Source organism: Agelaius phoeniceus, chromosome 29 (assembly GCF_051311805.1).
Source record: "Agelaius phoeniceus isolate bAgePho1 chromosome 29, bAgePho1.hap1, whole genome shotgun sequence".
NCBI classification, from domain to species: domain Eukaryota; kingdom Metazoa; phylum Chordata; class Aves; order Passeriformes; family Icteridae; genus Agelaius; species Agelaius phoeniceus.
Genome location: NC_135293.1, coordinates 5,965,740 through 5,979,374, shown reverse-complemented (window position 1 = coordinate 5,979,374; position 13,635 = coordinate 5,965,740). Strand labels below are relative to the sequence as shown.

The following is a 13,635-nucleotide window of genomic DNA, read 5'->3' as shown; positions in this document are numbered from 1 at the left end:
TTCTATTTAGCATTGCATACATTTAGAACCGAGATAATACTGTACTATCAGTACTCCATTAAACACTAATTAAAAACACACTGCACTGTGTCTATTTAATTGCCTTTAAGGGCTTTTCTGTTTTGTTTTACGTTCATAGAAAAAAATAGCTACCTCACTAGCACCCAAGTTGAGTACTTTTGAAACCTTTAGCATCAGGAATAAGAAGCTACTGACAGGTGCGTGTGAATGCAGGGAGTTGCATTCCAGAACTATCAGCCCAGCCATGTTAATACTGCACTTGATGATCCATGGTTCTATCCACATAATTAGTCAAGTAGACCATGGTACTACCAGAAGGTCGTCTTATTAGTCACCGACCTTGCCAACACACAATACTTTCCCAAAAGATGAGGCTAAAATGGAAAACCATGATACCATCTATTTCAACAACCAGCATCTGAACTCAAAATTATTCCATTTTGCCCATAAAGTGCTGTCACATACAAAAGCAATTTGTTTCCACTTTTATCAAAAAACCTGAAAGCAAAAAGAAAACACTTGGTGATAAAAAATTTGCATGAGTGGAACTGCAATCTCTATATGCAAAAAATCCTTAAAAATAAACAAATTATTTCCACCTGAATGTCAAAATCTTAACATACGCTTCATTCTCAATGCTCAAGTAACACATTCAAAAGTCAAACCTATATGATTTGAGGCTTGTGCCTCAAATCATCTTATCATTGTAATTTTGTAACTGACAAGCACAACTAATGTACCATCACCGTGTTTAGCAGGTAACAGGCATCAATATCCAAAACCAACTCTGTACTCTACTGAGGGCAAAGCAGAACAGAGAATCTGCTCCAAGTTATTTCCATGCTTCCTAGCCCAAGAGTTCTGGGAGATTAAAGCTGCATACCTGTGGACAAATAGATGCCAGGTAGATTCTGTGAGGGTACACAGATCTACTGTATTAGCATAAGCTTCACTTTTCTATGAAACCACAGCTGAAGTAAGTCACCACTGCAGCCAAAATTGCATACCAGTGCTGCTTCAGAGGAAGCTGGGAACACTAGACAAAAAGCAGGGGTATATATATACATGACAAACCTGACAGACTGGAAAAGCAGCAAATTACATTTAGTGACAATGAACAGCAGTCCAGCCTCTCCATTTTACACTTCTCTTCTCAACCTACTCATTCTGTACTTTACAGCAACAATATGCTTTAAAATAATGCTTTAAATAAGTACCCCACAAAATGGAAACAAAAGCAAGAACCAGCTCATCCTGTAAGAAACCACTAAGGTAATTAAATTTACCTCCAGTTCTTTGGAATTAGATGCTGATGAAACACAAACTGGTAACAGCAAAATCCAACCTAGAATTTTCTCATTGAAGAGCAGAAGCCACTTTTCACTTATTCCCTCTGTCCCCAGCTTTTAGAAATCCAGCTAGAGAAAAGTTACATATATGCCTCTATTTATAGAGGCTCCTACAATTAAGACACGTGTCTAGTTAAGGAAATTAGCTTCATAAAGGCTACCAACTGCTTCTTAAAAGCATACGTCACAGTAGTTAACTAAATACAAACACTGATTCGTCACACAATTGTTACATCAAGCTAAGAGAAGAACTTCAAAACTTTAAATTGTCAGTTTTTGCTTATTTACACTAGTGAGGAGAAACAGGGAGAGGAAGGGAGAATTTGGCTAAAGCAGAAAAGGTCAATGCAATTCAGGGAAAGCTCTAGGAGCTTCTAGTGTTTATCTTTGAAACATTTCTAGTGCTTATCTTTGAAAATACATTTTAAGATGCAAAAATCATATAAAATGGACTTCAGAGCACAGTAATGCAAGTCTTCAGTCCAGACACTCTGCACATACACAGGCATTATTGAATTGCCATGATTTGCTTAAAGCTGTTCCAGAACCTCTTAATCACCAGTCTTGCTGGGATGGTCATGTGCTGTGGGAGGTTGGTGTGAGATAGCAAAGAGTTAGGACATAACCATCAGCTCTGCAAAGGGTTGTGCCTACGGCCACACTAAATTCATGCCATTCTAGAAATATCTGTGAGTGTGTATACATACAAGTAAACAAGAAATATGCAGTGTCTCTTCTTCTGTCTTAACTCATCCATCTTCCCAGGCCCTGAGAAGACTGCATGAAAACTGACGCTCCAATGAGCCAGTACAAGCACTCTTAAGATGCATCAATCTCCTCCAGATTTCAAGGTAAGGGATGATTTTGCTGTAAGACACTGGAATAATTTGAAGAGTCCTTGCTAGTCCATGCCAGTTACATGCCCATACTGAGCACCATACAATTCAGTACATTTAACTGAATTGAATCAAGAAGAATGCTGAAACAGATGTTTTGTACAGCCACTAATTTCTGCATATGATCCCCAACAGCATTTGTGGGTTTTAAATTTCTTTCAGAACACAGTTAACTGGGGTAAGATTTTCTGCTCTCTAAGAACAAGACGAAGATAACCACTTCCTACTGTGTTCCTGAAAGTCTGGTTAACACCATTCTCTTGGATAGTTCTAGTAACACTGCAATTTCAAATGACAGAAAACTGAGATGAAAGTCTGTGATTATGTTTGATAGGAAAGATGTGTGATAACATCTTTACAAAGAATTCCACGGGTGAGGGTATGGGCATTAACGTCTTCGAAATTGGTCTTAATGTCTCCCCTAAGTTCAAGTAGCAGGTTTGTTATGGAGCCCAGACAGCCCAACTCCTGAAACAGACAAGTGGGGGACTCAGCACAAGCCTGAACTTAGGAACTTTGGGGTAAAATGACACTTTGAAGGGGGAATATGCAATAGGCAGCTTGGGAAGGCTCTACCTTCCTAGTACTTCAGACAATGGGGAAAGGAAAAGGGCAACATGCGGCCGGGAGTTTGGGATAAAAAGAGAAGGCTGCACCCTCCAGAACCTCAAGAAAGAAAACCTGGTGGGAACGTGTGGCCAGTGGACTCTCTCCTTTTTTATTCAAATAAAGTTGCAGGACTCCTCTGTCTCTTTTATGGACATTGGTTTTTCAGAGCATGATTTTCCGCACATGCTTACCAGCTATATTTTAAAATATTAAGTCTTGAAAACGTCAAGCTTCAGAAAAGAAAGAGTTCTGCAATTAATCAAACGCAACAGTCTGAACATTGAGAGGTGCTTAACCTACAGCTATTGGCACCTTATCATGACAATCCACTCAGTACTAGGTTTATTTGAAATGGCCAATTCTTGGACAAAAAAACTCAAAACCAACCAGTGCAAGAAAAAGGTCCAGGTATTGGGTGAAGCAGCCTTAACAAAGCTTGAGCAAAGAGCACGAGCCTAGGGTGTGATGCCAGAATGAACACTGACACTCATCTGTACTGAGAAAACATGGTCCACCAACCAGAAAGATTAGGAACACTTAAAGTTGCTCTGAAAGACTGTATGGTAGGAGTGAGTCATTTAGTCATCCAATCTTTCAGAAAAGATTTTGCCACATCACCAGAAGAAAAATCAAATTATGAGCACTGACAGCTTTTCCATAAGATACTGATTTCGTCCCAAAGCCAAACACCTGAATCCAAAACTCTGCTATGATGCTTGGTGCTTTTAGTCTGTTAAATACCTTATGGGTTGGCATGACATATCCAGTGGAAGCTGTATTACCTGCTCACTCGGTCAAGCTGCAGCGTATTATGGCCCATAGAGGGAACAAAGAGTCCTCCTCTAACTGCTTGAAGCAAATCCATCAAATTTAGACCCACTTTCTCATTTATTTAGAAGTGCTCTTTCCCTTAGCAAACACACAGTTAACACTTTAAATTTTAAAATACTTTAGGTGTCTTCTACAGTTACGCTACTAGGGAGACTCACAAATTTCATTACTTCTAAGTGGAACAAGGGTTTAGAGAAGACTAACACTTGAAATCAAAGAACCAGACAGACTGTGATTTGCACTACCTACACTGAACAGTAACGGATTCCACCTAACGGAAGGGACTTTTTCCTCTAATCCCCTCAGCAGCAGAAGTACTTGGTAGATTGACACTTACCCCTGCCAGTTCTTGTTGAATAGGAGCAAGCTGGGCTTCAGAAGCAGGACTCAGGGTAGCACTGACTGAGGCCACAGCAGGAGCAGGGTGCTCAGAGTCGCACTCACCAGCTGGTTCTGTGTGACCCAGACCATGGTAGGGGGGCTCAACCTCTCCCTGGGGGTCCTCGCCTGAATCCGACAAAGCTTTTTGCTCTGCAGGGGACTGTGAGCAGAAAAGACAACGTCCCTTCAATGCAAGGCTGCAACATGAGATTGGTCGTCCTAGCGAGAGGATCCATTTGTTTAATTTTCACTGTTTTCACAGTAGGGCAGAAGGAGCTGCTTGTTCCTGAGACACCAATTAACATACATAGAAACTCTGTAACAGAATGTGCTGACAGAATTAGTTCCCATCCTTGAGAAAAGCCTTAGTTGGAGCAAATGCACTCTTTTGAAAGCTACCAAAATCATCTATGTCCCCAGCAAAGAGGATTTTGCCAGCACCAGGCTTGTTGGGGTTTAACCCCCCACCTCTCTCAAGGACTAAAGGACAGTTGATAGCTTTCACCTTCAGAGTCAGATATAAAAATTAGACAATTACTCTAAATAAGTGTCCTCCACTGCCTCTTCAGCCCACTTTTGAGGGAGGTGAGGTTGGTTATAAAATTCTCACAGAAATTAATTATTTTAACATTCACACAAGACACAGGATCCTTTCACATTTACATGACGGCGAATTATCTGAAAAGCAACCAATGGTTTTTTCATAAATTAGCAAGTTTCAATCTATTTCAAGGAGGGAGGTGACTGGATAACTAGTGCACCCTAATGGGATTTGGTATTTGCTGAACTTCTGCCACAGACTTTTCATTCCTTCACATCATTTAATGTTGCACATCCCTGCCTGTGCAACAAAAGTTAGCATTATCATATTCTGTACACATTTGAAGAACAAACAAATCATAAAAAGGCTTTGAGCACAAACAACTGTATTGTGATTAAGGACTGAATTATAGTCCATGGATAACATGCAGGCCAAGGATGTGCACTTGCAATCTGTGGCCTGTGCTTCCCAGCATCTTATGGTGAAGTATCTGAAGAATTATGCAGTAAGGAAAAGATGGCACTCAAAAGGACACAACCTTGGTTTGCTCACAGAAAACACTTGGTAGAATGAAGAAACTAAAAATGCTCATCATTGCCCAGGTCTGTGCAAGAAAGTAAGCAAAAGCCTGAAAAATAAACAGCAGCACTTAAGAGCCAAGTTCTTCAAGTAACACTTGCCCTGTCATGGTAACAAAAGCCAGTGATACATGAAATTTTATTATGCAAGAAATTACTATAATTAAGGCTCAAAATAGTAAAAATATATTTATGGGGATATTACTATGGATATCAGGTAAAAGTTCAGGGTGCTGGGTTTTTGTACTGTCAAAGTTAACTAACATTTTGATATTTAGTTGTTAATAACAGACCCAAACACTAACTTAAAACTCCACAGAATGAGAAGAGTTAAAGAAACATTTTTTCACCAAACATTTAATAAAATCTAGCAGTCTAGCCACCTATCCTTACCTTTTCATCTGGGGAGAACAGGAGGAATGGCTACCAGGAACTGGGCATAGCACTTAAAATATTTGTAAAAAACGAGCCTTACCAGAAATTTAGACTGACTTCTAGGTACAGTTTAGAAAATTGCTCGCAAGGAAGAAGAGGCAAGAACATGCAATGCACACTTGTGCTAAGCACTTAAAATTGGAAATGACAAAATATTTTGCAAGTAATTGATATTGCCACAGTTTAGAATATCCTAAAGTAGGCTAAGTAAACATCCAACAGATTTTAATAACTCCTGTAATACTTGAAGTACTTGCTGTCAAGCATTTTTAAAAGTGGAAATAAGTATAAATCTGACTTCTATCCTAAGCAAGACTGGAATATCTACTTCAAGACCCACAAAACAAAGAAAAATAACTATTGCAAATCACCACTTCTATGAAGAAAAATCTGAATCCAATATAAGAATTTCATGGCCAATATATAAATATATTTTTTAAAATTAAATTATATTAGGAAAAGTATATTAATCAAAAACTACTGTAAGTTTCAGAATTCTGTGAATAGTAAATGGTTTAAGTCAGGGAAGACAAGACCAACAAAGGACTAAAGGATTTATCTATCAAACCAGAACTGCTCCAGGCAGATATTTGTACAGCCTGTTTTTTGCTCTCAAAAAAGCATATCCAAAGGAAACTGTGAACTCTTAAAATTAATTTTAATCCTTGGTCATGCATACTATTGAAAGTGTTTCCTATTCTCTTAGCTTCATTAATTCTGATCTAAGCTCTTTCTGGAAGTTCTTTGGAGCTGGTGAACAGCTCACTCTCTTCATTTTTGCTGGAGTATTTTGCCTGAGAAATGTATCACTCCTTGAGCCTCCTCTCTCTAGAGAAAGCATTCCTTATAAAATACAGTTCTAGTGAGAACTTGACAGAAACCTGTTCCTGCCTCTCAAATACTATGGCAAAGATAAAGGGAGAGTTGAATAATATTAGGAAGCCACCTACACAAATTCACCTTGCTCAACCAGATCAAACAACTTCTATTTTTTTAAAACTAAAAATAACACACCCAGACTAAATACATTTATTTGGAGATTTGGCTTCCTCTGTATTGCAGAAAATAAGGAGAGACATGAAGGAATAATTAAAAGCTAAGACTCACATGATACCATAGTCACCAAATATAGGCAAGGAAATCATATTATTTTTCAATAAAGACTGGAACAGGCGCTCTTGGACCAGCTTTTCCTCCCAGTTCTGAGTTGAGTTATTTGCAACCCTTTCCTCATTTTCGTCACTCTAGCACCTCTATCCAATGGCCTAAAAAGACTACTCTCAGCATATCTTTTCACATTTTTTACCTGCTTAGAGCCAAGGACAATTCTTGCCTATATGCCTAACAGCCTTTATCAACCTCTCTATATTCCTCCAAGCTTTTTCTACGCAACTGTCTCTCCCAATACCTTCTCATGACTGCTCTTTTAAGTACAGCAACATATTCAAAATTATGACCTCTTAAGCGCAAATTTTAACTCCTTAAGTATACTATGGACTTATAATACAGTTCCACTGGGTATCCATGCTAACAGTGATGAAACAGACTGGGAAAGGGAATGCTCTGCCTCTCTGTACACAAATTACTTCACAGTTCTCTCTCTGTCACTATCCTAAACCTGTAAGTCATGGCCACAGCACGAAGAATCTTTTCTAGTCATTTGCCTCCCCAAACCACCAAAACCCAAGCATTTCCAAATAACACTGCATCAAAGCAGGACTTCCACTAACCCCTACTTTACATATCTTAAAAAAAAAAAAAAAAAAACCTCATGATTTTGCTCTCCAGGCTACCTGGAAATGCCATCTTCCAATCACATCCATCACTTTTACAACTCTATACCTAGTTTTAAAACTCCATAGTTAAGACCATGATGACAGCTTGAACAATTTAACAACATAAGCCCTTACTGACTCCAGAAGCTTTGCATTTAGGACCCCCTGTTACCTGTTGAAATCTTTGTACCACTTTGGTATGGAACATGACCCAAGTATCACATAACTTACCTTCTTTCAGAGTCAATCTTAAAAGGCCACCATTATCAACTCACATATGGAAAGCAGTATACTGATCAAAACTAGTTATACAACAAACCATTTCTATATTCTACCAATACCCCAACACAGGCTGGTGGAGGGAGGAGGACAAGGTGCAAGCTACGTCATAAACAATGGTGTTTTCAAGTGCAAAAATTTTTTTAAATCTGAGTGGAGAATCTACCTTTTCCTATACTTGTGACTAGGGAGGTCATAATGATCCTATGTGATGACAACGAGTAACGACCAGTTTACCAACAGTTCATACTAGCAGAACAAATGACACTCTTTAAAAACATTTTTGGACAAAGTATTTCTTTACGCTATTACTGATTTTATTTGTTTGAGCTAATATACTTGCTTGAAAATGTGTCAATCCAAAAATGACAGAATACTTTCACCTCAGAAATGCATGTTAAAAGCTAACATCAGAAAATCACTTAAAGTAATCTATGGCCAGAAAAACCATTGTCATGAAATGGTTTTATGGCAGAAGCCAAAATCAGTTTCAGATCAGAAACACCAAAGTGTCTAATATTAAACACAGATATAAGTTGTATCCATCAATTTAAATATTTAATTCAAAAAGTGCTATGAAAAACACAGTTTAGCTCATAAAGAAGTTATTTGGAGTAACAGAAATACTCCATGCCTAACATAGTGAGGTTCAGACTTTGTAATGCTTTCAGATCTCAGTAGTTTGAGCCTTAAGCTGATGCAATTTTCCAACTCGTGTCAGCCTTAGGAACTCTGCTTGTCAGAAACACGGATAGCAGTGCAACTATTCAGATATTTGCAAGAGTATATTTCACACTTTGTAAAAATAGTTCTCAAATAGTTAAGGAGATATAAAAATCATTAAAATGCAGACTCACTCATATTTAGTAACTACAAACTTGACATCCACCATTAATTGACATCTAAATTGAAAACCAGGACAGACTAATCCTATCTTTTCACAGTATTCACAGAATTATGAGGTTGGAAGAGACTCTTCAAGATCATCAAGTCCAACCCAGCCCCAACACCTCAACTAAACCATTGAACTGAGTGCCACATCCAGTCTTTTTATAAACACATCCAGGGATGGCCACTCCACCACCTCCCGGGCAGACCATTCCAGAACTTTATCACTCTTTCTGTAAAGAGCTTTTTCCTAATATCCAACCTAAAATTCCCTTGATGCAGCTTCAGACTGTGTCCTCTGGTTCCATCCTGGTGAAAGAGACCAACCCCCACCTGACTATAACCACCTTTCAGGAAGTTGTAGAGAGTGATAAGGTCACCTCTGAGTCTCCTTTTCTCCAGGCTAAACAACCCCAGCTCCCTCAGTTGTTCCTCACAGGACTTGTGTTCCAAGCCCCTCACCAGCCTTGCTGCCCTTCTCTGGACGTGCTCAAGTGTCTTTAACTGCAAAACAGAATTCAAATCTCCTTATGTAAAGTAACATTAAGGGGCAGCATTATGAACACTATGCATTTTTTGTCCCCTCTAAATAAACATGTCAAACTGCAAGGTCTGATGTTTTATTCAAGTGTATACATCCCTAGCTGGAAGATGCAGTTAAAAAATTAGTTTCCAGACTGGTATGAATTTTGTCCTAGAACATCCTGAATATTTTCCAATTTCTAGTGGAGAAAAAGATCATAAAACCATAGAATTGTTCAGGTTGGAAAACTTCTCCAAGATCAGAGTGGAGCCATTCCCTCATCACTACCAAGTCTACCAGTAGCCCACATCCCCAAGTGCCACATCCACAGAGCTTTTAATTCCCTGTAGGGATGGGGACTCCACCACTGTCCTGGCTAGCTGTGACAGGGCTGGACAGCCCTTTCAGTGAAGAAATTCCCAATATCCAACCTAAAACACCCCAGTGCAACTTGAGGTCATTTCCTCTCATCCTGTCCCATGTTCCCTGCTAGCAGAGCCTGACCCCCACCTGGCTCCATCCTCCTGTCCAGGAGTTGGAGAGAGTGAGAAGGTCTCCTCTGAGCCTCCCTTTCTCCTGGCTGAGCCCCTGCAGCTGCTCCTATCAGCCTTGTGCTCCAGACCTTTCCCCAGCTCTGTTCCCTTCGCTGAACATGCTCCAGCCCTTCAGTGATTTTCTTGTCATGAGGGGCCTAAAACTGAACCCAGGATTTGAAATGCCTCAGCAGTGCCCAGTCCTGCTGGCCACACTGTGGCTGGTACAGGCCAGGTGCCACTGGCCCTCTTGGCCACCTGGGCACACGGGCTCACGTTCAGCCCCTGTTGACCTGGACCACCAGGTCCTTCTCTACCAAGCAGCTTTCCAGCCACTCTGCTCCAAGCCTTCAATGTTCCATGGTGTTGGTATGACCCAAATGTCAGACACCTACCAAGCACAAACATATGTCAGGATTTCTAGAAAAAGAACATTGTGTAACTTAATAGTTGACATTACTGTTAGTTCCAGAAAAATCAGTAAGAGCACTGAATTATATCAACCCAGCTGTACTACTGAGAGGATCTGTAGATGCTGCAATTAAATAATTCTGCTTAGGACATCCAGGTTCACGTGGAAAAATAGTAGACAAACATATATAACCATCACAGACAGTTAACCGAATACACAATGCAGTGCTTTTTCTTCCCTCAGCTTATTGTCAGACTGCTGTGTCAGCACTAAAAAGCCTCCACTAACACTTTTGCTCACAGAAAAAAGTGACTTGACTAGACAGACATTTTGCTAAATTAAAATTATAGTTTACATTGAGAAATTACATATTCAAGTAGTGTGTTGTTTGACAACTATTTTGAAGTTACTTTTGCATTTTCTTCAAAACATTGTTCAAGGAAAAACTCCTCTGTTTACAGGATTTCCCTGATAACTTTAAGGAGGATAGTCTTTAGTGGTAGGCAATGCACTTAACCAAGCACCTTTTACAGAAACAGTAACGGAGTTTACCCTTCTTGGGAACACCTAGCTATTAAGTCTTTCTGAAAACACAGTGATAGATCTCAACCAGTATGTAACCTGATGCACTTTTCCTTAATTAAGTTGATTAAATGCTAGGTTCTGATATATACAGCATAGTATATATGCTGTTACTTTGGGCTCACACTATACTACTACTATATCTATACTACAAAAAACAACTACTGGCACAAGAAATAAGCTCTTAATCCAATCAAACTGCAAGAAGCACAGCACTGATACTTCTACAAGTCCTTCTCTGCAGTGTCAACTAAACCCCAATAAAAGCTACTAAAATTATTAACCACTCCCCCTTCCCCTTTAAAAATCCTACATCTCCACACAACACACAGTTTAGCATAAGCATTTATGTCTGTTACTACTCTGAAAATTGGCAATTTACAGGTGCTGCCACTAGACTCTCTGATCTGTTTCAAGGAACAGGCCCTATTCCCCACCCAAGCCAGACTTACTCCATGCCCAAAGCAACAGTGGCTAGCCCCAATGACAGCACCACCACCACCTGGCATTTAAATAAATGTATAACTTATCTCTAACTCCTGTGCCTGCAAGATGCTGAGAAACCCACAGACTCTCTACCAAACAAAGCCAGACTTTCTGTCTGTGCTGAGGCAGAGGTGGTCCTGAATACAGCTACCTGTTCAGCATACCTGTTCAGCATCACCTCAGCATCCTCAGAGGTAGCTGGGCAGATTAAAATCACAGATGTCTCTCCCTGGATCATCTCTGCTAGCCCCAAAACACATTATCCCTTTAATTAATATATTTTTACAAATATTTTATTGACACCCATCAGAGCACAACAGAACTGTCTCACAGCCCAGTGCAGGAGTTTGCACAGCTTAATGATGAAGGCATGCAGTGTGAAGGCTGCTGAAGGGGTGCAGAAGCAAAGGTGCATCATGAAGGAACTTGAAAGTACCAGAACTGCTATCTTTGCATATAAAGACCAGGCCAGGTAAAAAAGGACACAGGACCATGTCACTCTGCCTGGATTGCACACTGCTATGATCACCACCATGGTAAAGGACACCTGCAGAGAACACTCACCATGATGCAACTCATAAGGGACTTCAGAACAGTCTAAGGCAACAGTGGGTGACTGGGAGCTGTTTCCTAAAAGGAAACATGATCAAAATTGATAGTGCAAACACTACCACTCCTTCATTCCACAGTATATGTAAACAGTCACTGTAAAAAATGTGATTAAAAGAATGTCTTGAAAGTACTTACTCTCTAGCAGATTTAATTTGATTAGCTAATATTAGGAGGACAGCAGACTTAAATCCTTTCCAAGCTGAGAAACTATTTCAAGCTTCTGCTGAGGAATATGCCTATTGAATCTGTGAGAAAGCTTGAGTCTGGTACTTGTTCTAAACTAAAGAAAAGCTATCAACTGAAAAATGATTTAGTACTTCAATTCAAACATTTCTGACTCCACAAACAACAAACCAATCCCATGATCCGACAGAAAGTGTATCACATACTTCTCTTGGTTCCCATCATCTTCAACAGAAACATGGATAACCTTGATTTTTTTCCCACATAAATCTTACTTGCTTTTACTATTAACCAGACAGAATTAAATTCCATATTGAGATGTGGGAACAGAATTACCATTTCCCAAGGTAACTAGACACTTCACAGCATACAAACCAAAGTTATGAGAGACATTTAAGTACCCTGAGGTGAAAAGCAATAATCTGGACCAGTTTTCTTTGCTTTATCTTAACCCTATTATCAGAAAAACAAATTCTGTAGCTTTGTCATGCTGAGTGCATCAGCACTCCTCTGACTCATGTTCAAGATACACCTTCACCATACTTTTTCTTCCACATTGGTCCATCTTCTGTCTGAAGAGCTACCCGTAATTGTGAAACCACCATACATCTTCCCACTTTTAGCCCTTCAGTACCTGCTTGCCCTATGCCCATTAATGATGTTAATGCTCTATTAGCCACCTTCAGCTTCACAACAATACAAAGGGCTGATCACCACGGAAGGAAGGAGTCAGGGCTAAGAACAAAACCAAAAAAAGGTACCAATATCTCCTTACCTTCTGTGCTTTATCCTTTTGAAATACAAAGACAGGTGGGGCAATGGCAGGTTTTTCTGTAAAAAAAGAAATCATTGGAGTTTTTTCCAAGCACATTCATATTGACTATTATGAAAATGTTATGTTCTATGATGCTTTTAGCAACAATGAATCCCTAAGCCGTTACACATATTGTTTCTACCAGTTCCTGGTAACAGATGTTTATAAGGACTTGATCTTCAAAAGTAAAAAGGGGGAGTGTGTGTGATAAAGCAGAGGTGAGAATTCCTGAGCATTCAACAAAAGGATGCATCTTATCTGTGAGTTATATTTTAAGAGAAGCTGCACACACACTAGGCAGTCAGCAGCCCTCCTGTATGTTTGTATATAAAGATGAGTACAATATTTCAGCCTGTCTTTCAGCCTGGAAATGGAATTTACAGAGAGCTAGATTTGCAAAGAAATTAAATAAATAAGTTCCACCTTTGCAATTATCCAGTCTTATAAACAAGTCTAGACACCTAAGAAAACTAAAAATTTTAAAACTTTCAGAGCTTGAAAGGCTAGCATAAAAGAAAAAGGCAATATAAAGCTATAACGAGCTACCTCGCACCAAAAAAAAGAACAGTATCACAAAATCTTGCTTAAAGTACTTGGATCACCATATAAGGAAAAAAGGATTAAACTGTCAATTTGGGAACTACTATATTAGATCAGTTTGGCTGAAAAAGTGAAACTTTAGTTGACGTACACAAAATTATGAAAATTATTACCAGAACTGTGCATTTAATTGAGAGAGCAGAAGAGCCTCTATTTTTTGGATGGATCTTTCTCTATTTTAGATGGATCACTGCAAGACTGATCTAGCAAGACTGGCATAATTTGTTCTACAAAAGGTAAAACTAATCAAGAAACTAAGCTACTTATGACATCATTTTGCCTGATATCTTTTTCCCTTTATTTTTTA

General features: G+C 39.3%; 1 protein-coding gene across 7 annotated transcripts in view; it reads right to left on the bottom strand.

The window, feature by feature from the left end:
• Positions 1-13,635, bottom strand: part of RANBP3 (RAN binding protein 3) — a 63,070-nt gene that overhangs the window by 35,345 nt on the left and 14,090 nt on the right. For 2 of the 7 annotated variants that reach the window (XM_054649959.2, XM_054649961.2), the window contains exons 2-3: positions 12,690-12,745; positions 4,044-4,247 (exon numbers count right to left, since the gene is read on the bottom strand). In XM_054649959.2, coding sequence (XP_054505934.1) covers positions 4,044-4,247; positions 12,690-12,745 — 260 coding nt within the window. Of the gene's footprint in view, positions 1-4,043; positions 4,248-11,683; positions 11,750-12,689; positions 12,746-13,635 lie in introns of those variants that run through there. The other 5 variants (XM_054649963.2, XM_054649965.2, XM_054649962.2 and 2 more) reach the window with 4 other exon arrangements.